The sequence below is a fragment of the Penicillium oxalicum genome, chromosome IV (genome assembly GCF_001723175.1).
Source record: "Penicillium oxalicum strain HP7-1 chromosome IV, whole genome shotgun sequence".
NCBI lineage: Eukaryota > Fungi > Ascomycota > Eurotiomycetes > Eurotiales > Aspergillaceae > Penicillium > Penicillium oxalicum.
Genome location: NC_064653.1, coordinates 4,038,131 through 4,062,084, shown reverse-complemented (window position 1 = coordinate 4,062,084; position 23,954 = coordinate 4,038,131). Strand labels below are relative to the sequence as shown.

Below are 23,954 nucleotides of genomic sequence, written 5' to 3'. Positions count from 1 at the left end.
GGTATATCAACAATCAGAAGCATTTCTTTCTTGGATTTTCAGTATCATCTAAATTTTGAGCACTAGAAACGGTGTAGCATGATCCACATATTTTGAAAAGAATTATTTAACTAAATTACCAAAATTGCATTCCGATCGAGTGATGTAGATATATACATCAACATTATACTACCTATTGAAGAGGGGAATGCTCAAGGCAGTCTGATCTCACCAGACAGGTCGAGTCATAGAGGAACCAAACCAAACCTATAAGCACGCAAGTCCCAGAATCCTCTAAGGGAACCGTACAATCCGATGTCAGGAACCAAAGGCAGGAATCAAAAAGAATGTGACATTGCAAGTGTAAGGAATCTGACTGTAAAGACCGTCCTGAATTCCTTAATCTAAACTGTTGATCAAACACGAATGATGATGATGATGATGATGATCCCTAAGGATCCCGCAACCTCGGTCCTAGATAACCTCTCCAGGCGGTAAGGCTATCCGACACCTCTTACTACTACAGACCATCAACCTCTTAAATACATGCAACCGGATCCCCCACTACACTATAAATATTTCTCGACCTAATAAAGATACTTAACATGGATGGTATATCAAACACTATGGTATCCAAAGACTACATTCTTGTCCTTTAGGGTTGAAACATGAACTTGTCAAAAATTGCATTTAGTATGGTGTTTTGGGGTTATCAGGCCGGCCGTGTTATCAGGTTGGCCGTGGATTACGTTAGCTTCTACTGGCTGAATTGGCTGCTAAGCTAGCTGTAGGCCCTCCCTGATTGATAGACTTAGGGGTGTGCCACTCGACCGAGTGTGCGGTTCGGCCGTAGATTGCGTTAGATAACTCATCTGGTAACAAGAGAAGGTTCAGCTTCATCAAGCCTCGAAACATCTCCTTAGCAAGATGTTCATCCCGTATTTTGTCCCAGATTTCAGGGGCAGCGCTGAATGCTGTACACAAACGTCCCCTGTGTTATTCGAGTGCAAATTCATCCAGAACATAGCATTTCCAGTAACAGGTTTCACCGCGAAACCCAGCCTGTCATCGCTATTGATATTACTGAACTTCTCAGGATCAGCATCCTGAGGTGCGGGCTGCAGAAAATGGAAGCATGTCTCTCCACCTTCGGGCTCATCGCCCAGGTAAACGAAAAAGCTCGCTACTCGGTTGCATGTAAAGCCAGAAGGAATACTAGGAGGGGAAAGAAACCGATCGTAGTGAGGGTCGTGTCTGTCGCCTCCTTCATGATACTTCACAACCTGGAGCACTTCAAATCCATCGTTGGGTTTGAAACCAACAAAGGCGGTTGATCGCTTGACGATACAGTCCACCACGAGGTCATCACTTGGGAGATAAAGAGAGCTTGCAATACGGCGTGCTGCGTGAGACTTGTGATCCGGGTATTTGGCTTCGTGGTGTGTAAATGTTCCCTCTTTGTCTCTGAATATGGCACGTCAGAAGCTTAGTATCCTCTTGTGGCCTTGGAGTTGGATTGCTTGCTCACGCTAGATCTCGGAGATATGCAATTTCCCAGCTCGATATAAATCCATTGATATAGATTGCCAATGGGTCTAGACTAACAATCTCGGTTGTGTAGTTGACCGCAGAACACATTGAGTGATCGGTACTGCTCCCACTGCGGCCCTCCCATTGCTGCCAAATTGACTGGAATGGAGTCGTGATGACGGTCAGAGGGATCAGAACCTTTTGCAATAACTTTTCCTAATACTCCTGCAGTCAGTACGAGCTCGGGTTGATGTCAATAGCCTTTTCGTACCATCGTGTGTAAAGAACTGGTCTAATGGTCTCAGAGAGGGCAAATATTTTCTTCGCAGTGGTTAAGAAGACAACGGATATAAAGAGGAACGACATCGCGGATTCCCTTCTTGCTTTGGGTCTTTACTTTTCAGATTTTTTTTGACTGGAACCGCCCTATTGTCCTAGAATTACGTTCAAGGATAAGAGGATTCGCCTTAGGTAACTAAGGTCGTATCAAGTCTATGTATTGATCCCTGAATCCTATCCTGCAAGATGCGCGGCTCCCCAGTTGCCAAGACAGTGAAATTTATACACATACCTTTTGGGCGACCTTGAATAACCGGCTTATCTCGTAATAAGTTAGTGGGACTTACGGGTTCATCGTTTAATTGACCACGGCAACCTGTGATGAGGAGATTCAGCGGCAGAACCGGAAATGGTCGGAGCTATGAAATTGCCTGATTCCTAGCCCCAAATTGAAAGACAGGCTATTAGTGCGGCTGGATGACGCTACCAGGAAGGACCGAGCGGATGAGTCGTAGCTAGATCACTGTTCATGAGGCACTACTCCGTACTGTAGATACGTAAGGTCTGCCCGCAATGTCAAGGCCAACCTCCAGCATGCATGATCGAGGGCCGAGTCACGGCTTAGCCAATTATTTTCGGCCCAAATGGGGGGGCGATTCCTTATCTCGCTTGTAGGCCGCAGGAGGCTAATGCAGCAATTGCTTGAAGCGCACTCCGCACGGAGTAGTCGCACGCGGTATTCACCTGGGGCCGTCCTCCAAACCAATAGGGAATGTGGGGTCATGGGCTCCTTGGCATAGAAGATCGGAGAGGCCTGGGCGCGCTAATTTTTGCGATGTAATTGTATTGTCGGGCCGTATCTTTGACGGCTTCGATACACACAATAGATTACACAGTTACACAGAACACAATCTGGGGCTTTCTTTGGGTGTTTCCATGCACCGACGCCCTGCCAAACGAGAGCAGTCATCTTTGATCTTAGTTCTCGCCCTGTGTCTTCGGCGATTGCCTGAAAAAATTTGCGTCGCGTGGCAGTATCGTCAGATATTCTTTGCGCTCCCCTCTTGCATTCCTTTGAGTTTTCGCAGGGTTTCGCGCCACTTCGTGTCATGTTCCAGAGACTTTCCCTCGAATCAAAGATGAAGACATCAAGACCAGAGATGCCTTCTTTCCATGTCCGTCCGTCGCAGCTTATACAAAGAGCGGTGGATTTGATCAAAGGTATTCAGACAGCAACAAAACAACTACTTGACAAGCTCTCGCCACAAGATGCCACTTTTGAAAATGTTGTCTTATCGATGGCCAAGATCGACAATAATATCAAGAGCAAAGTCCAATTTCTGGCATTCTTCCAAGCAGTTTCGCCCTCATTGGAGCTACGGCAAGAATCCTCAGTCGCCATGAGCATGGTAGACACGGCATACTTGGAGCTTTTTCAGGACGAAAATCTATTTGCATTGGTAGATGCTGTGCATAAGAACTTTGATATGAACCAAATGGAAATGGAAGACCGAAAATTTCTCGCAAAGCTTCATTCAACATTTATTGATAATGGTCTTGGGTTGAAGGAGAAGGACAAGAAACGGTCTCAAGAGATCTCCAAGCGGCTTGTTGAGCTTCGAGTTGCATTCACAGAGAATCTCAGCTTGGATCCTGGGTATATATGGAAGAAAGAAGAAGATTTAGAGGGACTTGGTGCTGAAAGAATTCAAGCACTTCCTTTGTGTCCCTCGAATGGCCAGAGGGGTGTACCTCTGAAAAAGACCTATGTGAATGCGGTCCTTTCTAGCTGCGTTCGGTCTGCAACCCGAAAAGAGGTTTTTCTTCAAAGCCAAAGGATATTTCCCGAGAACACTGAGGTCTTTAAAGAGATTGTCATTCTTCGAGATGAAAGGGCCCGTTTACTTGGCTTCGAATCATATGCGCATCAACAAGCACGGTCAAAGTTGTTGAAATCTCCCCGGGACGTCAAATCTATGCTAGACGAACTTTCGATGCATCTGCGCCCCATTGCAAAGACAGAGCTAGAAGCCTTGCAGCAAGCTCAGGATCCTCCCGGAGGCCCCCTCCATCTGTGGGATTTTGACTATCATCACGACAAGATGTTGCGAGACAATTATCAAGTCGATCATGATCTGATTGCGGAGTATTTCCCTGCCAATGTCACGATTCAACATATGCTCGCTGTCTTCGAAACAATATTCGGCTTGAGAATTGAAAGTTTGAGGTGTATCCGAGATGACTATATCTGGCAGCCAGATGTCAAAGTCTTCAGCGTACATGACAGACATTCAGCTACCTTTTTTGGCTTTCTCTACTTGGACATATATCCTCGTGATGGGAAATTTAATCATGCGGCCAATTTTAACATTTTTCCTGTAAGTTCCGACCGACAACACAGTGGTCTTTTCTCCTTGCTAACACACTTTCAATAGTCCTACTCTGTTCCCGAGGGCATAGATCAGCCTTTCGTCTGCACGGCTTTAGTGTGTAATGTGGCAAACCCCCCGCCTGACAAGCCCGCGCTTTTAAAACATCATGAGGTTATCACACTCTTTCACGAGCTAGGCCACGGTGAGCAACCTTGGAATTTTTCGCGTTTGTTCTGCCATATACTCACAATTCACACATTAGCCTTTCATGATCTCTTGGGAAGGTCCAAGTACGCAACATTCCATGGCCACAGGACAGTTGCAGATTTTGTTGAGGCGCCAAGCCAACTGTTGGAATATTGGTGTTGGGTGCCGGAATGTCTGCAGCGACTCAGCTGTCATTACAGCTACGTCTCTTCGGATGATAGTGAAGATGGTGAGCGCGATACTTTGATGAGCTCTTCGACTCGCCCACCCAAGCAGATTCCTCGAGGCCATCTAGAAAAACTCGTCGAAGCTAGATCGATAAACCAGGGAATTTTAACTCTGAGACAGGTCGCGTTCAGCAGTTTTGACTTGGAGATTCACTGTCCAGCTTCCCAGGGGGCCCTCAAGTCAATGGACATTGCTGAAATGTATTACTCCCTCTTGCAAAGTGCAACCTTTCTGCAGGGCCCAGAGAATGATAATCGATGGGGACATGGTTATGCGACGACACCTCATTATATCTGGGGCCAAGAAGCGAACTACTATTCCTACTTGTAGTAAGTTCATATCCGGGTGTGATAGCTCTTTTTATCTATTGAACTCTTAACATTAATATCAATCTAGCACCCGTGTATTGCCAGCGAACATGTGGTGGTCGAATTTTCATTTTGATCCAATGAGTCAGAAAGCTGGCCTCAAATATCGGAAGATGATACTCGAGCATGGTGGCAGTCAAGATGAGCAGACAGCCTTGATGGAATTTTTAGGCGGGCAACCAACAGTTGAAGTTTACTTAAGATATCTCTAGTCAGAAAAATGATTTGTGGTTTATCCTGAATGCTGGTTGTAAGAAGATCCATGGGCGTTTCTGATCTAAGTTAATATACCACCCAACCCCGTTTCCAACTCTGTTCCCCATTCAGTGCTTGGGTTGTTGAATCGTGCCTGCTTGTCATATGCAGTAATAGATGCAACTTCTTCGTCAGTCAAAACGACTCTCTGTGCTTCCCAGTTCTTTACCACTCTCTCTTCATGTTCACTTTTTGGAATCACAATCACCCCTCGATGCATGGAACAGGCCAATACAAGCTGTGCCACTGTGATAACTTTTTTGTGCGCGATAGATGACAGAAATTCGTCCTCCAACAGAGGTCGCTTTGATGACTTGTAGATCGGATTCATGTCTCCAAGCGGTGAAAAAGCAATGACTCGCAGCCCATGTTGCAAGTTCCATTTCACAAATTCAGATTGTGAGAGATATGGGTGGCTTTCAAACTCGTGCACACTGAGCGGTATGCGAGCATGTCTTAGAAGCCTTTCCACTTGAGGTTGGTTGAAATTCCCAATCTGCCGAACAAGTCCCTCTCGAACAGCTCTTCCATGGCCCACCATGTTTCGAGAATATCTACTTTTTCAAGTTCAACCTCACGGTCCTGCCCCGGCTGAAAGGCAACGGGCTAATGCATCAAATATAGGTCAAGGTATTCAAGTCCAAGATCGTGCAGTGTCTTTTCCAAAGCAGGGCGAACACGTGATGGTCTGTGGTCTGTGTTCCAAAGCTTGCTTGTGACCCAGATAGAAGAACGTGGGATTCCTTCCTGGGCTATTTCTTCTCCCACTTGCTTTTTGTTGCCTTGGATGCTTTGTTAGACAACATGGAGGAGGGGGGGGGGCTGAGATTTGAAAATTTGTTTGAATTTATTACTCACCATAGATCATTGCTGCATCAATGTGCCTGTAACCCTTCTCAATAGCAACTTTTACGATCTTGGCCGCCATTGGTTTCGGTAACTGCCAGGTACCCAATCCCAGGGGTGGCAGATAGGTCAAGGGTGCAGTGTGGTACCGTAAGTCATCATCACCCTTGTCATTGGGATAAGATGGCCGGTACTTTAGAAAAACGCTGACTGTGATCAAGATTACAACAACGAAGCTGAAAGCAAAGCATGCTCATCGAAAAAGAGTTGATCGTGAGTTTGATCGGGGGGGGAGAACAGGCAAGCAAAGATCCGACATTGCGATTCATCTTGGAATGCAATTATGTGTTGCACTTGCTGGTGAGCCGAGGAAAGGCAATTAGGATGGAAATAGAGTGGTTTCTGTCGAGTCCCTTCTTGCGGCGACCATGGATTGCTGTTTTGGGGATTTTTCTAACAAGTCGGTCGAGGGAACATGCCGTACTTGACAAGTTGACTGTTCATCGCGACGTGTATCAGTTTCGCATGAATTCTTGCTTGTGGTCATTACATACCGTACAGTATGCAGGTATACAGTATGAATGGTCTAAATGAGCAACTCTCCGCGACCACCAATCTCTGCTACAGGATAAGGCCCAAAAGCGACGTCGGGTAGTCGGCATCGCAGTGGGCCTCAAAGATACATCATTTGTTTAGTGGCTTCAGCACCTACCACCACCAAGTCTAACTCCTGCGGGGTTGCGAGGCCATAGGTTTCGGAGGCCATGGTTAAAGAATCTAAAAATACCGCGAATTACATTTAGTTAGGGGAGGCGAGCGTGTTTAGGTCAACACAAAGGCTACAATTCACTTTTCGTTGTTCCTTCCCGTTTGTATTAGAGGTTTAAAATTAGCAGCAGTGATAAAAACAGGAAGACAAGAATAGACCCCTAGGAGATTTCCCAGAGCCTGACGTCAGGGCTATCATCATACGATACAGCCTTCCGACCGCGCACACCTGAGCGAGAGAAGCTGATCGATTTGGAAAAGGCAAGGTCTGAAACAGACGTCGATGCGCCGAAATTTGGCCCTTAGGAACGGAGTGAACTATGCCGAGACAAGAGGTGACATTTTAAAACTTAGACATTTTAAACATGTTTTGTAGATGAACTAGGATATTACGCAATGCCGGCGTTGTAACACGCTCCTATTAGCTTCTTAGGTCATGAGACACTCTTAACTACGAGCTTCAGAATAGCTCTTCAATAATCGCGCTCAATTAATTCTGTCGCTACTAGTATGAAAGCAGATCTTTTTACCGTTATAATTAGGCACAAAAATGTTAAATCAATTTAGTAGCATTCAAAGACCGTATCAAGACTAGATGGGGGAGAGAGAAGGCAGAGAAGAAGTAAAGAATTAGTAAGTACGCAAAAGTGAGAGTTCAAGTACAGAAACCTCTCAAAGCAGAATGAAAGGAAAGATTGCAACATTGGGATTCTGTTTGATTTCTCCTCTGAGGAGAAAAGTCCATGTCGATAGTCAATCTAGGGTGAGCGGGTTCTTGGCGTAGACAAACTGATAGGCGATCGGAGGGGATATGCGGGCCGAGAAGCTATCCCGGACATACCGGTGTGTCTGTGTGTTAGTATTTCGCACCCATGAGTTGTGATCGAACACTGCCGACCAATTCTCTAGTAGGTTTTGCTGGGAGATCTCGGAGTACTTCTTGACAATTTCTGCACATCAACCAAGAGCATATTACGATCTGAAAATTACCTAAGTATGATGATTCCTATCAGACAGCCTTTTCACCACAGCTGAAGGCGTCTACTATCAACTCTGGTCTTCCCACTGGATTGCGTTTTACACAGAATCGTGTTTATGTTAAGATAAATGTGAGTCATCAAGGCTAGAGTTATGAAAGCTCATGCTCTTGCGGCGGTGATGATCCCCTCATCACCACTGGGGGGATGGTGAAACGAGAGATCTTTCAAGCCGGCAGACGTCAGTAAAGCGCGCCGCTGTTTCTCCGTTCGCTCGAAAGCACCGACTTGAACCATCATCTTGATACTAATACAAGCGGTAGCAAAATCATAATCTCTATCAGGGATAATTTGGCCGTTAATTATGAGGCGAGAGTAGCCTGGTTCCATGGCATTTACAATGTTGTCGAGAATGTCGCGGGCTTGTTCGTCGCGCTAGTCGTGAAGAATCCAGTCCATATAATATGCGCGAGCTCCTGTGTCATTTATCAGCTCGTCATGGCGATGGTATTAAAGAGTACGCAGAGCCGTCATGGTATTGCCTTTCATGGGCTGGGGGGTGAAAAAATCATAAGCTATCGCTTCGATTCCCCTCGGAGTACTGCCCAGGCGAGAAACTACATGGGGTATATCCTCTAAGACACGACGGCCCAGAGCATGCGAAAATTTGCTATTGAACGCATGTAGCTAGTGGCCTTCATCTCCTTATATGTCGACAAGTAAAAAGTGGTTATGCTCGATTTGACATTCGTCGAGAATGGTCCCTTGTACATCAAACCAATCCACCCAGTTTGGGGTCCAGCGTTGCTTCAATGTCATCCATTGCTGAAAGTCTTTTGCCTGAGAAGGGTTTTGCCCAAGCCATTCAAAGTAGTTGAGATGTGTCTTTTTGGCTAGCTGGAAGGGCGTATCTTCTGCTGAAGGTGGGAACTGATTGTTGTTCTTCTGAAAATACTCCGGAGCATAGGTTGTACAGAAGTTACCAATGTCAAAGCTAACACGTGTGAGACGAAACGAAGCCTAAAAGTGTTTGCACTTTCTGGGGAGAAATGAAAGGACCTCGCTCTAGTGGTGGCTTCAAGAGTCGATTCTGCCATTAATATGGTGAGAGTAGAAGGCTTGTATGTCTGGGCGTCGGTTTCCAGCACATACCCGGAGGCGGAAAGCACCCTGACAATCTGATCTACTTGAATATATATGATCAGTAGCACGCATACTCAAGTTCAAGGAGTAAGGATAATGGATCAGCGTGTACTACGCTTGAGCTATGAAAAAGTTGGGTCCAGCACTGTTGAAATGGAATCTCCAACCTTTGTGCGATCCCGCAAAAATAATCTCGTCTGTGCAAAGATCGCTATAACAAAACATTGGATGAACCTACCAACAACAAGAACATTTGCTTCAGAATTCTCCGCAATCTGTTCTGTGTGGTTCCCCTGCCCTTGCCGTCACAGATGATCCTGAAGACTCCTAGTTGGACCCCCATACGGAGGGCCATCAGCAAAACGGGGCCCTTTCGTGGAAGAAGTCAGCTTAGGGGGCTATCAAACCCCTGGCACGTATGATCGAGGCTAGAGATCGATGCATACGAAGACCACATCATGGATCACGGTTTCCAGCGGCGACCTGAGAGCATCCATCAGGCCTCGTGCAGCCTTCAGCGCGCCGAGCCGAGTCGTGTCACCGATCGACTCTCTGCCTGCACGTATACATTGCGTGAGCGCGGCAATCCGATCCTCAATACCGTTTCCTGATGGGGGAGTCATGATGGCATAGAGATTCAAAGGATCAAAAAAGAGAGTGCAATGATGCAGAAAGAAACAAGGCGTACTAACTTGAAGACGAGAGAGTATTTAACGCACAGCATCCGCGTTAGTAAGGAGACATGTGACAAGTGCAATGCATCCCCACAGATATTTTTTTCGGCGGCCATGTACCCCATTGGTCTTAGAAGTAATGTCTCATGCGTTGATATGTCAGAAACCTGGATTCCTTGAAAATCGGCAGGGAATTTTGTTTTAGCACGAGACTTTCAAGCCAGAGTTCTGTCTGGAGGCTTCTTTGCCCTTACTGTGTTTTTCAAGGTCTACTTACGAATATATTAAGCCAGCCTATGACTTAGTAGATGTGCTCCCTGATGCCGGTCAAAGATGCAGAATGCTATTGCCCCAGTTTAGATACACGATCGTCAGTGGGCTATTTGACAAGTATGACCTCCACCCCATGAGGGTAGGCCTGATTCTATGACCCGGGGATATCTAAATTTGGTCTATAAATTCTATCATAGATTTCAGATGAGTCCATAATTTCCTCCAAGTTGATTGAGCACTCCCGAGACCCCAAATCTCTATTCATTCCATCTATCTCTGCTTCAAACCCCAACCTGAAAAGTCGGTGGGGCCGGAAGCCTTTTCCCTATTGATCGGGCTTTATCATCCTTTTACGTGGAGTTTTTGGTGCATAGATCGATATACTATTACTTCGGCTGACTTCTCACCTGCATCTTGACACGCAGGAAACTCTACCCGTCGGGAAGAGTCTTGGTAGCCTCTAATCACCGTTAGAACTACCAAATTTGCCCATTCGTTTGCAATCTTCTGGGCTTTGTATTGGCGAGTGTCTGGCTCGTACGGTAGAAAGAGATACGAAAGGATGAGAATGACAGAATTCAAGGGAGCAATTGCCTGTTATTTATCCATCTATCTACATGGCGGATTGGGGGTCATCTGACCACGGTAACAAACATTCCCCTGAATCCCGAGAGGCCATCACAACCAAGCGCAGTATAGACTAAAGGATAATGTGCAGGTTAATGAAATTCATCTTGAGGTTTCTACTACTCGAAGGGTTGTAAAGTTCTTCAACAGCAATATGTTGGATGGATCTGATATACCTGTTCACAGGTGCCTTGGCATTAGCAGTCTTTACAGGTCTGCAAGCCTCCCCTATGCCTCTCACCCGGCAATATTTATAGTTGAAAGCGATATGCTTTGCCTGCTCGCGAAAATGGCGGTGAGTCACATAATTTCTTGATTATCCCTATACGCAACTGCTGGAAGATGCAGAAGACCTTCAAGATCCTTTCCCATCTCATATGTAGAGATAAGAGTGCATACGCCTTCTTGGCCGGCTAGAGTTGCGTTAATGTATTAACGTTCTGTTGGTGAGAGAGTCACGAGGCACCTGTTCTCATAGATTAGGCCAGGGCTGTTTCCAAGCTCGAAAATGAAAATCGATGCTGAGATTCAGCTATCACCGAGTCAATTTGCCTTCGTCGCGTCAACAAAGCCAAGGAGTGCATTTGATATGTATGAAAGGGGAATCGAAAGAGGATCAGACCGCCTCAGGTCCGAAACATCAATCTTAGGGCGCCAAGAGGCTTCAAAAAAGGATTGTAGCCGTAGTTAACAGTGTTATGTCAGCAGTCGAGGGTCTCTGCCGGAAATGAGAATTTTCCGTTCTTACGGCGCCGCTTGGCATCGTGATGATTGGCGGGCCAGTGACCGAGCACGCGTGTTGAATGATTCGATGCCCCGTGACTTGTGGGCCTTACCACCTTGTTCGGCGGGCTCTCGGTCGGGTTGTGGAGTCGCTTCGTCCTCGACGTGACCTGTGGGTCCTTCCAGATGGCCTTCGGCATCACCAATTCTCCCAAACCACGAATCCATTGGTCTGGTGCCTGGCCCGGCGACCGAAGACAAAGAATAATAACTACCGAAGATGGACGTCAATCCTTCGATTCTCTGCTGGTGTCAGGGGATTTACGTGGGGCTTCTGATGTCATTCTCTGTGCCAAACTCTGAAAATGTTGTACCCGCCATTGCGGCTCCGCCAGGAAAATCAAAGATTGCCGTCGCAGATTCTAAGCACCAACCCAGCATCATTGAGCGAGTGGAGGTAACTCAGAAACTGGAAATCCCACGACCAACAAGGAATAATCCAGGCTCACCCGGTGAGTACCGTATCAAATGACATCTGCCAATACTCATCGAGTGGCCGTTGGTGAGGGGCCTATAAAACAGCGCAGGTATCCATGGCCGCGAAGGGTCTGTCCGTCAAGAAGGTTTATAGTGATAACATCTCTCATGTTTGAGTCTCCGGTTTGATCAAAAGATATCCTACTTTCTGGACGCCAACTTGCCATGGGATCCACCCCACCGGAGACCGACCGACAGGTGGCAGCTGACCCTCCCCTGGAAACGATAAAAGAGACGAATAGTCCTCCTGAACAGCATGCGGGCCGGAAGTCTTCAGAGGCAAAGGAGCCAACTCCGCTTAAATTTCCACACCAGAGCGATGACGGCGCGATCATCGAGCACGATAGACGTCCACAAGGCAGTGGTCCACCCGCGCATCGCCCAGATCTGCCGGTCACGTCCGGTTCGTGGAGGAATATCATGAGACGACAGCCGACCGAGACGAGGAGCTTGTCATATAGGTCCCAGCCTCCGGAGCCACAACTGGTCAGAAATGGGCCGAGTTCAAACACAATCACACAATGGCCATCCCATTCTCTAGCCGGACCAGGCTCAACTACCTACCAGCCTGCCTCCGACCGAGTCTACATTGATCCAGATTATCAGGATCTGAACCCTCGGTATGGCCACAATAATGACACACCCCTGTGGGGTTTGGCAAAGCCTCTACCCCGAGTGGTGAGACCAGGTATGCGACGTGATCAGAGTCAGGTCAAGAAGGTGTCTGCAAGTGTTCCCAACGGCCAGACACAACCCGCCCCAGAACTGGGTGCAACTCCGGGCCTCCCTTCGGAACAGTCAGCGGAAATCTTAGGATCAGGCTCTGCAGCACACCACGACATGATACCGCACGAACGAGTCGTGCAAGGCCCTCAACCGGACGGACTTCTTAGACCAGTACAGTCGGAAATCAGCTACGACCACAACAGTCATGTCCATGATGACCATCGAGATGAGCCGCCCTCGGAGGAGTTTGTAAATAGATGGGCAAAGTATCGCCATATATTGAAAGAGCCCCTTGCCGAATGGTTAGCTGTAAGTTCTTTGAGGTTCTCTTGGAACGTTTTCACGAGTACAAAACACTAATGAATTCCGTCACAGACATGTTTCGCCATCTTCATCGGGCTAACAGGTACACTCGCGGTTTCTACTGGTGGAACCAAGGCAGGAAATCGTCTCTCGGAGAATTGGTCCTGGGGCTTGGGATTCATGATTGGCATCTATCTGGCAGGTGGAATTTCAGGTGCTCATCTGAATCCGGGCATCTCCATCGCACTATGGGTCTTTCGTGGTTTCCCAGGTCGCCGATGCTGCTATTACATTATTGCTCAAATACTTGGCGCTATCACAGCAGCAGGCCTGGCATATTGTTTGTACAGAGATGCGATTTTGACTCTTGCTCCCGAGGTGGCCGCGGGGTCCACGGGCTTAGGATTCTTCACCGAGCCACAAGACTACGTTCGCCCCGTGACTGCATTTTTCACTGAATTCGTGGCAGATGCAATTTTGCTCTGTGTGATCTTCGCGATGGGAGACGATGGCAATGCTCCACCGGGTGCGGGAATGCACTCTTTCATCATCGGCTTGGTCATCTATGTTCTATGCATTTGCCTAGGCTATAGCACCGGGGGGTGAGTCACGGTCATCACACCAGGCATTTTTTTTCTTTCATCTATGGCAATACGGATTTACTGACATTAACACTCAGGTGTTTGAACCCTGTTCGGGATTTTGGCCCGCGACTGGTTGCCTTCATGGTCGGCTACGGACCAGAAACTTTCACAGGCCACAGTGGCTGGTGGTTTTGGGGCGGCTGGGTCGCCACCATCACCGGAGCGTTGACCGGCGCAACTCTTTACGACACTTTCATCTTTATTGGAGGTGAATCACCCATCAACTACCCCCGCCGACGGAGAAAGAGGGCAAAGATGAAGAAGGAGAGTAAATGGCGTCGTCGACTTGGAATCGGAAAAAGGAAACTTCCTTCGCTTGAAGAAGGCATCAAAAACCTTGAGGATTGAGGAAATTCAATGCGTACGGGCGAGCATCAGCCACTTCACTGTCCCTTTTCATGGTAGAAAAAAATCAACTAGCACGCTTAATTCTTAGTGGACGGAAGAGTTGACTCAGCTTCGCGACCACTTGCAGATTTTGGAGGGGGTTATTGGCATAAGTGCAACGTAGGTCTCCTATTCACAATGGTTCGAATTTGGTATGCTAATCTCAAAACTTCGGGCCCACCAAAACATTGGAGTGTATAGCTACGCCACTAAACATCCGCCGGACACCTTCGAATCGTGTAACATAACCCCGTATAGAGACGCATTGAGAGTATAGTTTATTTGAAAATATATGTCTCGGTAGCCCAGAAATAGGTCGCCGTGGCACATTCTTTGTTTTCTTCCTATAGGCCTTGTGACATTCAACGCGGTAAGCGTGAGAGTTGCCCCTTTTTTTGGAGTAAAGCTTTGACTCGATTGGATTCGCCTCATGCTAGACAGTCGCGTTGACAACTCGATGTAAACACGCATTTAGCGGCGGTTATTGTCGTGCTCCCATCGGAAAGAAGGCAAATTCTAAGTGGCCTCCGGCCGGACGTACATCAGAGATGAAACTCACAAAAATAATCCAATAAAACTTTCGCCGTTCTGCTGACTTCATGCACTGGAAAAAGGTCGGATGCTGTAGGTAGAGCGAAAAGGCAAATATTTTTCCTCTCAAGGAACCCTTCCTCGTGAATTACGGAGCGAATCCACGCCCTAGGAATGATATATCATACTACCATTGGAATATAAACGCCGTATTAAGATGAATATGTGCTCGATGCTCTATCTGATATTAAATTAGACGCTGAGCAAGATGTTCATTGCAGGCTTGATAGAGAACGAGGTTGAATAGTGGCTTGAACCAAATTCAAATTGCACGCTTACCCAGTCAAACCATGGCTTAGGGGTTAACTAATAGTACGTATTGGTTGATTGTTTAGCTTACTGCATGTGGTTATAGATTTGGTTTAATTCTGATGCATGATTTCATTTCCTGGTGGCATGTTCTCGCTTCAGAGTTATTTCCATTGACCTAGAGATATATTTCAAGTCCTAGTCAATTAGTAGATACTCTGGTAATGGACGAAGACTGGATGTGACTGCGCAGGTAAAATGCTAGGTACGTAGTTTGTCTACAGCTCACTACCCTAACCCAGCGGGATGATCTGGGACCTATCAATCCACGGCTCGGGTGCTTACTTCTGATTAGTCACACATGTGCTGTGATGGACCCGTCATGATAGATCATTACATGATTAATCGCCCTTGAAATAACTGCCCGAAGAAGGAACTTCGTTTCCTCGGCCCCCATGCCAGTCTACAATTTCCCATCAACCTCGGGTCCATGCCTGGAATCCTGGTTAAAAGGCCAAGCAGAGACACCAAAATATCATGATCTTGCCTCTATTCTCTAGATTACCCCCGGCGTGGCCTTCAAATTGAAGTGCGGCTTTGGACATTTGCAGACATATGTTTTTATCATTGCCGAGTGTAACGCTTGTATTGAGGAGCCGTCCCAAAGGCCTCCCATCTATCACGGGGAAATGTTTGAAGAAGAAACTTTAGCCATTCAAATAGAAATTTGTGATTTAGCTCTGCGTAGTGTTCTCTTCCCGGTCGACTCCGTCTCTATTCTATAGGTAGGAGCCCTCCCACACAACCTTGCACTTAATACCACGTCATAACTGCGTACCGTGCAAGCACTTACCGCCCTATCTTCCTGCAATCGGACAAACCAAAACTCACGATGATTAGCACTTTTTCTGAGATTCATGTGGTGGACGATGCAATAAAACGGAGTATCTTGCAAGTGAGCTGTAAAGATCTTTGCTCGGATCATTGAAGAATGATTGGAGACCAAAGCCTCAGTGGACCATGACATTTACAAAAGCTTATATGGCCTTATTTATATGGGCCGCTTCCAAGCTGATTGTCGGGCTGTCTCGTATTTCTGACGGATTTGGTACTGTAGAAGAAATGCTTGTCAAGCAGCCTGCGATCCGAAATTTCCATATTTGCCGGCAAAAATAAATACCATATTAGCATTCTTCGATCCAGGAGCGGAGTCCTTGCGTATGGGGCGCCGTTGGGGTGTGGCAAAGGACAAGTGAGGCGTCATTGGCGGCCTCGCGCTTCAAAAAGCTTAGTCCACGCAAAAGTCAGCTACTGTATTGTTTCTGAACGGAGTGCAGCAATCGGATTTTACGTATCCCTTTCGTCCAGTCCTCAGAGCAGCAAATCATAAATATAGAACATACAGAATACCGTCCACAGCGACCACGGTGACGACCACAGGATGTTTGGGCCTCATCGGATGACGCACACGCACCGACCGAATTCACCGCCCCAACGCCACAAGTCCCCGGCCAACAGCGATCAGCGACATCGAGGGCCGAGAAAGGTCAAAGAGATGGACCGATGAGGCAATGATCGCAATCTTCTGGTCTGCTGCTAGGCAAGGGCTTGTGCTCTATTGGACAAATCGTATATTGACAGAACCGACCGGATTGCGCCCATGATGCACCTGCCTCCCCGCAACTGAATACCCAATCACCGCAGTGGTACCACTCCTGGTGCTCTTTATCAGCCCGGAGGAAAGGCTGTGGCTGGAATTTGACGGTTTTGACGTCAGGTATGTCAATCTATGGCAGCTACTGTAAGAGAACAAAGGACACAGGGTGCACGTTGATGGATTTGAGACGGGTAAGTGGCCTTGCGGTCTGACTGCTCGAGAGATCCTGACGTCAAGTTTTCCAGCGCAGTCACTCTTTAAATTAATTCTTCAAATTATTGTACATCCGCCGTAAGGTTTATAAGATATTCACTTCGAGCCCAGCTGCAGCGATTCTGTTTCCCTCCGCCAAACCCGATCCCCACATCTGATTCTCAAGTTCTATACACTCGAAAAATAAACCATCTTCCAGCATCTGCTAGACATCTGCTTCAGCCATGCCGCTCTTCCATCGTGATTCTACTGCCAGCTCCTCCTCGGGACGGGGCTATGAGGAACCTCACGAGACAAGATCGCACTCTGGTTTATTTTCAAGTCGATCTTCTCACTCGACTCGCACATCAGTTTCCTCGGGCTCGGCCTCCTCGACAAATCACTCCCGCCGCCACAGCCTTCTTCACAGGTCGCACGAGGACCCTTCCATCATGGCTGCGCGAGAGCAGGTTCTTCGAGCGGAGCATGCTGAGCGCGAGGCTGACAAAGCACTGCTTGCATCAAGGAAAGCAGTCAAGGAGGCCAGGGATCATGTCAAGCACCTCGAGCGTGAAGCAGCGGAAGAGTGAGTTGTATTCGAATTCATACAGTTCCCTCACCCGGAGATACAACGTTGACTAATACTTTGTCGCCCTCGGCCAGAGCCCGCTTGGCTCGGATCAAGCAGGATCAAGCCAAATCCATCTCCAAAAGGGCCAAGCCTCTCGGTCGTAAGTGATCAGCCCTTCTTTGCCAGGCGAATACATTCGAGCCGTCCCCGACCAGTCACTAACAAGAAGACATGCTCAGGACATATTTGAGATGTGAGAGCGTGAGTCAAATAATGATCCCGTGATGTTTTTGTTACGGGAATGCCGACAGATATCGATTTAATGATTTATAGCGGATGCTACAGAGCACGCACCTTATGACCCCTTATGTACAATATGTGCACTCCAAGTCCAGGACCAATGCAACCACGACCTTTCATATAGCCTCGCTTTTGTGGTTTCTATTTGATCTGCGTATGAGAGACTATCACTTGCTTCTGCACCATGGCAGAATTTGAACACCGAAGAGTATCTACAGTTGGTCATCGTCAACGGAGTCTACTATTAAATTGCCTCATGACGGCCTCTCGCCTGTATCACGCTGGTCTTCACTCTGGCATGGTGATGCACGTATGTAAGGGGTGGGTTACACTCGGAACGTTACCCCGTGGCATCTGACTCGCAAAGAGTGCAGGTATGAAAGATCTACAAAAGTCACGAAGCGGTAAGGTTGTGTCACGCATCAAGTCGGGAAGAACGGTACTCAGCGAAGGCTTTCTATGTCTCACGTGAGAGCTATCAATATATTCTCAAACAATGAGTATATACAGAAAGCCCGGGGAAAGCCCGGGGAAAGCCCCGCTACCGATAGACTTGAGCTGTCCTTGTCGTTTTTCTGCCGGGCGCCTCGAGAGACAACTACTTGTCGGCCGTGGCACTGCTCACCAGATATTGAGGTAGTAAAACACGATTTCAGGGGAAGTAGAATGACCTCCCTACTGCTATTTTGACTTTGTCTAAAGGCTCGCGTTGGGTATGCATGAGGAGGGGTCAGAGAATGACCTGACTCGACCTGCATATGCAAGCCAGCCATAAGAGGATTTACAGTTAATTTGATGCAGGCGACAAGGTCGGGTGTAACAGTTCCCTGCGGAGATCAGCTGCACCCCAGAATTGTCAGACCCTGAAAGACCCACAAAGCAGCTTCAAATATAATTCTCGGATCTTCGAGAAGATGAAAATCGCTGTCAAAGTCAGACAAAGGTTTGGCATGAAACCCAAGATTTGAGACATTTGCTCTTCCTGAATATGTTCATCTTGATGAAACTCGTGATTCTCCTCTCCACCTTCATTGTGGTTGTTCGATCACTCCCGGGGAGAGGAGGAGACATCGGCAAACCTCAAGCCCTCGAACAGTCTACCGATCGCCTGGTTTTTGCGCATTTTATGGTCAGAACCCCGGATCCCCAGATTTTCTGCTTTTCAATATCCAGGCAGCTAACGATGACCAAATCAGATTGGCATCACAAGCAACAGACGAAATGCAGCAGACTACGATGATGACATGGTCCAGGCAAAATCACTCGGCATTGATGCCTTTGCTTTGAATATCGGCGTTGATCCATACACAGATCAGCAACTACAATTCGCATACGCATCGGCCGCAAAAAACAACATGAAGGTCTTCCTTTCCTTTGATTTCAATTGGTGGCACACACCGCAGGTGCACGAAATTGGTCAGAAGATTGCTCAGTATGGACTTTTGCCTGGCCAGCTGATGGTGGATGGCAAGATCTTTGTCTCCACGTTTGCCGGCGATGATCTGGACGTTGCCACTCTGCGCACATCGGTTGGCAAGCCAATCTTCTTCGCTCCAAATTTCCATCCTTCGTACGGGACCAATATCTCAGCTGTGGATGGATTGTTGAATTGGATGGCCTGGCCAAATGATGGCAACAACAAGGCTCCCACAGCGAGAAAAAATGTCTCTGTCGCAGATGGCGACCACGAGTACCTCAAAGCGCTGAATGGGAAGGCATACATTGCACGTTAGTCATTGAGTCTTGTCTTGATCTTGATCCCTTCAAAGTTCCAAACGGCTGATCTCGTTGCATAGCTGCCTCCCCATGGTTTTTTACTCACTTCGGGCCTGAAGTGCCTTACAGTAAGAACTGGGTCTTCCCGTCCGACCTCCTGTGGTATGACCGTTGGAATGAAATTCTCGCCATGAAGCCCCGATTCGTGGAGATTGTGACGTGGAACGACTACGGCGAGTCTCATTACATTGGACCTCTCCGGTCACCACACACAGATGATGGAGCTTCGAAATGGATCAATGACATGTGAGTACATCTGTGTCCCTCCCCCCCCCCACGATTGGAAGAAAAAAATTCCCAACTCACGGACCGTCACAAGGCCTCATGAGGGGTGGCTTGAGCTTTCGAAGCCTTTTATTGCAGCTTTCAAAGCCGGGGCGACATCGGTCAACAAGTATATCGACGAGGATCTGTTGATTTACTGGTATCGGCCGACTCTACGAGACACCAACTGCGACTCCACGGACACATGCATGGTCCCGGCGAACAATGATAGCGGCAATTACTTCCTCGGCCGACCCAACGGATGGGAAACCATGCAAGATTCTGTCTTTGTAGTTTCCTTGTTGACTGCCCCAGCTTTAATTCAGATCGACAGCGGTGGCACTCTGTTCTCATACAACGCACCAGCCGGAGCATTGGCGCAAGCGATCCCCATGCACATCGGCACTCAAAGCTTTTCTATGATTCGACACGGCAAAGCCATTCTCTCCGGTTCCAGCTTGAAGCCCATCATCAGTGAGTGCGTGTGTGGACTCTACAATTTCAACGCCTTTGGTGAGTTTTCCTCCATCCCGATTCAACTAGCGTCGTCTTGGGATGCATCTGTCTGATATTTACCACTCACAGTGGGAACATTGCCGCCGGGACCACGAGACGCTCTACAACCTGATGGTCTGGCTGCTTTCCGGCAAGGATTACGGGTGAGCACCTGCGAGGCATCTCCGTCGTTGGGTACCGTACCTCCTCCAACCGCCCCCGTCACGTCTTCGACAACCATCCCAGCTACAACGACCACAACCTCCAAGGAGCCGACAACCACAACCACAGCCACAACAACGACCACCACCACCACGGCAACGAAGCCCTGTATGACCTCGACCGCATGTACGGCCACGGTGACGATCACAATGCAGTTATCAACTATTTTGACCACCACTGAGGTTTCCGTCATGACCATCACGCAAACAGAGACTCAAAGGCAGACAGTCACGGCCACTGCTACAACCTGCTCCACAGGTGGCGCCGGGGGTGACGGCGGCAGTCCCACTGACAAAGCTTGCATCGCTGGAACCGGGCCAGACAACTACTCGGGACTATGTGTCTTTGCCTGCAAATATGGGTATTGTCCGCCGGGCCCATGCACCTGTACTCAGTATGGGACAGCCCTGCCGCCTCCACCCTCTACTGGTGTTCGGGGTGTTCCACTTGCCGGGGAAGATGACTCTTACTTGGGCCTTTGCAGTTTCGCCTGTGACCATGGATACTGTCCATCAACGGCTTGTAGAACGGCATGATACCTGAGGCCGCATGAGGCTGCAGTGCAGATGGCTGTAACGGCTGACTGGACTCGGATGCATGATTGATCTGATGCAGTTAGCCGGACATGGTCATGGATGACTTTCTTTCCTCAAAGCCGCAGTCCTACACCCGAATGTAGCATCGGAGAGCCTTTGGTTCTCGAAATAATTTGCACGGTCTTAGGCCAGTCAAGAAACACAATGAATTTCCAACGTCCCCTGAGGAATTATTGTCTTGTCGTAGTAGCTCCTTGGTTTTTCCGAATGAAAGTCAGTGTCTGGGAGCTGCGAGTCAAAGAAAGATTGACCGCTCGATTGTCGGAGAGGTGAACGCAGCATTTTTCTTTGAAGAGGCGGTCATGGCTCAAAGAACGCGGAGATGGCGCCGGTTGTTCTGTCGGGGATATTTATGGCTCGGATGGTTGGGCAACCGCCTTCGTCGAGACGGTTGTTCATTGTTTTTACCATTTGTCGATTCAAACAAACCGCGATAAGCGCTCAACAAAGGTGACATGGACACTAAGACCCCAAGATTCGAGAGCGCTGCAAAGGGACGAGAGTCGTCCTTAAAAAGGTGCCAAGCCTTCTTGCGATCGCAGAAAAAGAAGGTCCTGTTGTCCCACGTGCAATTCTGTCCTCCAAGCGAAATGAGCAAACCACTCCCAAGAAAGAAGGGCACATCGACGCGCCAGCAGCAACGCGAGCAGCGAATCCTGCAAAATCGACTTTACACAACTCTTGGTATAACCGATGCCGGTGTTCAAAATACGATAAACGGATTGCTCCGGGAAATCTACGATGCTGGGGTGGTAGACCTTCGATCCAGCGTACGCCGGGAGATGGTGCGACTGGAGATCAGGGACCGAATGCACAGAATGCCCGATGCGATTCGGAATCACTCGGATACCCGAGACTCGGTGGTCAATAATCTTTACCGAATTTTCAGGTCTCTCCAGTCTCGATGGCAGAAAGAGGAATTTGACAGTACGCAGGATACTTCGACCAATCCAGCAACATCCACACAACAAGCAGCTCCAGCGAATGCGGGTGAGTTGTTTGACCACTCAGGCCCTTCAGTCGTGCCTGACGCTGACGTACAGATTATCGCTTACGATAGACCTACTCAGCCGTTGCCCATTCGACTGAGTGATCTATTAGCGAATCCAAATGACCCCGTTAACCGTAGCCGTAATGGCGACTGGATCGACGCACATGCGCTCCGCCATGACATACTGCGGCGAGCACTTGTCAACGAGGGTTTTGCGAGCGAAAACTCGGCGCTATGGTGGAGCCCCCATGCTCTGGAGACCTTGGCTCCGACAATGCTGGCAAGCCCACGGGACGGTGAAACACGCCTGAGTTCGTTGAACATTGCCTCGACCATCATCCGAACAATCAGTGTATTTTATTCCGCATACCGAGCATCAGACAATCCAGGAAGCTGCTCCAGTACACTGGCAAGACCGAGTTTTACTATCATTGTACGGCCCCAAGCAGCCAGTGGTGGCGTATTGGGATTGCATCAACCGGGTCTTGCTCGCCCAGGGAGTGAAGAACGAGTTGAGAAGATGGTTGTGCCTTCTCGCAAGACGCTGGAGCCTCGCAGAGTCTCACCCTCGGGTGCAGGGTCAAGCACGAGAGGTTTCAACCCAGGAAATCGGGGGAGTCGTGATCGGCCCCGTCTATTTTTCAGGAGCCCAATCCCCGATTCAAGTCTTTCACAGGCTTACAGACGCCCATCCACATTCAGATCGTCTTTGTTTTCTTTTGGAACTGCTAGGAAAAGGCCGCCTGTGTCATATTCCAGGCCCCTCAAAAGCCAATTTGACGCACGCTCTTTTCAAACCGGGCCCGCTTCACATTTTAATGTGCCACAGTCCGCGCGTGATGCATTGAAGACCCCGGGTCCAGGTTCCGCGCAGTTCGAATACGAAGGGTTGGGAATTGTACCGCGAGATAGTCCTCCCTTAAAGACCGTGCACGCTCGTCTCAGTCCGACTACTCAGGACTCTGTGCCCGCGGTGCAGGGACCCGAAACAAAGCAAGAGAAGCGTCGTCGAAGCCATGGAGATGGGGAATCGTCAGCTCGTCAATCACAACGGCCTCGCCTCTCCAGTGCAGTGGCTCTGAACCAGAGTCCTGCTTTCACAGGAACAGGTTTGAGTATGAACATCAACACGATCATGCCCCCAATCGCCTCGGGTCAGACGGAAGAGTTAAACAGCACAACCACTGCGCCTGCGCAGCGATCATCTGTAAATTTTCATCCACGTTCACCGCAAAGATCTATTGGCAGAAACAGAGCGCTAGGGGAAAGTAATCGTCATCTCATGCGTCGAAAGAGACCTTCTACGCTGAGGCCCCTACCACAATCACCCTCTAGTGGGTCATTTTTTAGTCAATCACAACCCCAAAGTGAGGTTATCGGGGCGCTCCAGCCAGCGGTCGAGGAATCCGCACAGCAGATGCCTCATGACACCGAAGAAGTATTTGGAGAAATAGGTGATAACTGGTTGGAAATACCTTTGCAAAGAATGCCACCGGTGATTCAGAAAGAGATCAGAAGCCGCCGATTCTCTGAAGCGATATCTGAAGGCACTGGTAGGCTTGCTTTGACAGGTGAAACCGAACCATCTTCCAAGGTGGCCGCTCCCAGAGTAGCCCCGCCATCCTTGCAACGCATCGAGCTTCCCCCCACAGAAGATGACCGTATTCTAGCCCGGCGAAAACGTCGGCGCCTGTTTAGCGAATATCGGGTTGAAGCTGATCGGTCCTCGTCTACTGATAGCCAGAAGAGCCCACGAAAGAGAAGACGACTGACATCCGGCTCGCCATCAAGAAGTCCGAACCCAAAACGTACACTGAAAACTCAAAAAAAGGCTGCCAAGCGCGTGAAAAAGCCACCGACTGCCGCAGAGCGAAAAATGACTCTTGAAGTTGGAAGAATGTCTGCGCAGTTGGAGCGCCTTGAAACACAGGCGCCTCGGTCGCCATCCCCAAAGGGAAAGCGTTTGCTATCAAATTGCACAACCGCTTAAAAAATTATAGCCATATCGACTAGAATTCTAAGTCTTTGTTTCAGTTCGTGATTCATGTTGTGCGAGTCAGCGAAATCAATTGGAAACTTTGGTCCAAGGTGGAAATTTCCTGTCATTGGTATCCGGCTGGTGTGGGCAATGGGTCAGTTGTGAAGATCATGTTCTATGAGGTAAGTAGTAGTTCCATCTGCTAGGTAGGGAAAGGAATTATTTT

At 48.4% G+C, this 23,954-nt stretch overlaps 9 protein-coding genes across 9 annotated transcripts; 5 read left to right on the top strand and 4 right to left on the bottom strand.

The window, feature by feature from the left end:
- Nucleotides 1-878: 878 nt before the first annotated feature.
- Nucleotides 879-1,783, bottom strand: POX_d06150 (uncharacterized protein; the record flags this gene model as incomplete). Its single annotated transcript, XM_050114975.1, has 3 exons — nucleotides 879-1,443; nucleotides 1,508-1,725; nucleotides 1,781-1,783. 3 exons carry the CDS (start codon nucleotides 1,781-1,783, stop codon nucleotides 879-881), a joined length of 786 nt encoding a protein of 261 aa, XP_049969926.1.
- Nucleotides 1,784-2,927: 1,144 nt separating this feature from the next.
- On the top strand, nucleotides 2,928-5,175 carry POX_d06149 (uncharacterized protein; the record flags this gene model as incomplete). The annotated part of the gene is made up of 4 exons (XM_050114974.1): nucleotides 2,928-4,166; nucleotides 4,224-4,362; nucleotides 4,423-4,924; nucleotides 4,992-5,175. The coding sequence occupies 4 exons, from the start codon at nucleotides 2,928-2,930 to the stop codon at nucleotides 5,173-5,175; spliced, it is 2,064 nt and encodes a 687-aa protein (XP_049969925.1).
- A 65-nt stretch (nucleotides 5,176-5,240) lies between these two features.
- POX_d06148 (uncharacterized protein) lies at nucleotides 5,241-5,759 on the bottom strand (the record flags this gene model as incomplete). Its single annotated transcript, XM_050114973.1, has 1 exon — nucleotides 5,241-5,759. The coding sequence occupies one exon, from the start codon at nucleotides 5,757-5,759 to the stop codon at nucleotides 5,241-5,243; it is 519 nt and encodes a 172-aa protein (XP_049969924.1).
- Nucleotides 5,760-7,971: 2,212 nt separating this feature from the next.
- POX_d06147 (uncharacterized protein) lies at nucleotides 7,972-9,575 on the bottom strand (the record flags this gene model as incomplete). The annotated part of the gene is made up of 3 exons (XM_050114972.1): nucleotides 7,972-8,244; nucleotides 9,191-9,322; nucleotides 9,399-9,575. The coding sequence occupies 3 exons, from the start codon at nucleotides 9,573-9,575 to the stop codon at nucleotides 7,972-7,974; spliced, it is 582 nt and encodes a 193-aa protein (XP_049969923.1).
- A 1,695-nt stretch (nucleotides 9,576-11,270) lies between these two features.
- POX_d06146 (uncharacterized protein) lies at nucleotides 11,271-11,477 on the bottom strand (the record flags this gene model as incomplete). Its single annotated transcript, XM_050114971.1, has 1 exon — nucleotides 11,271-11,477. One exon carries the CDS (start codon nucleotides 11,475-11,477, stop codon nucleotides 11,271-11,273), a length of 207 nt encoding a protein of 68 aa, XP_049969922.1.
- Nucleotides 11,478-11,951: 474 nt separating this feature from the next.
- On the top strand, nucleotides 11,952-13,807 carry POX_d06145 (Glycerol uptake facilitator protein; the record flags this gene model as incomplete). The annotated part of the gene is made up of 3 exons (XM_050114970.1): nucleotides 11,952-12,821; nucleotides 12,888-13,417; nucleotides 13,495-13,807. 3 exons carry the CDS (start codon nucleotides 11,952-11,954, stop codon nucleotides 13,805-13,807), a joined length of 1,713 nt encoding a protein of 570 aa, XP_049969921.1.
- A 2,973-nt stretch (nucleotides 13,808-16,780) lies between these two features.
- POX_d06144 (uncharacterized protein) lies at nucleotides 16,781-17,274 on the top strand (the record flags this gene model as incomplete). The annotated part of the gene is made up of 2 exons (XM_050114969.1): nucleotides 16,781-17,121; nucleotides 17,199-17,274. 2 exons carry the CDS (start codon nucleotides 16,781-16,783, stop codon nucleotides 17,272-17,274), a joined length of 417 nt encoding a protein of 138 aa, XP_049969920.1.
- A 1,120-nt stretch (nucleotides 17,275-18,394) lies between these two features.
- POX_d06143 (uncharacterized protein) lies at nucleotides 18,395-20,699 on the top strand (the record flags this gene model as incomplete). Its single annotated transcript, XM_050114968.1, has 5 exons — nucleotides 18,395-18,535; nucleotides 18,603-19,134; nucleotides 19,203-19,428; nucleotides 19,502-19,959; nucleotides 20,032-20,699. 5 exons carry the CDS (start codon nucleotides 18,395-18,397, stop codon nucleotides 20,697-20,699), a joined length of 2,025 nt encoding a protein of 674 aa, XP_049969919.1.
- Nucleotides 20,700-21,349: 650 nt separating this feature from the next.
- POX_d06142 (uncharacterized protein) lies at nucleotides 21,350-23,740 on the top strand (the record flags this gene model as incomplete). The annotated part of the gene is made up of 1 exon (XM_050114967.1): nucleotides 21,350-23,740. One exon carries the CDS (start codon nucleotides 21,350-21,352, stop codon nucleotides 23,738-23,740), a length of 2,391 nt encoding a protein of 796 aa, XP_049969918.1.
- Nucleotides 23,741-23,954: the final 214 nt, after the last annotated feature.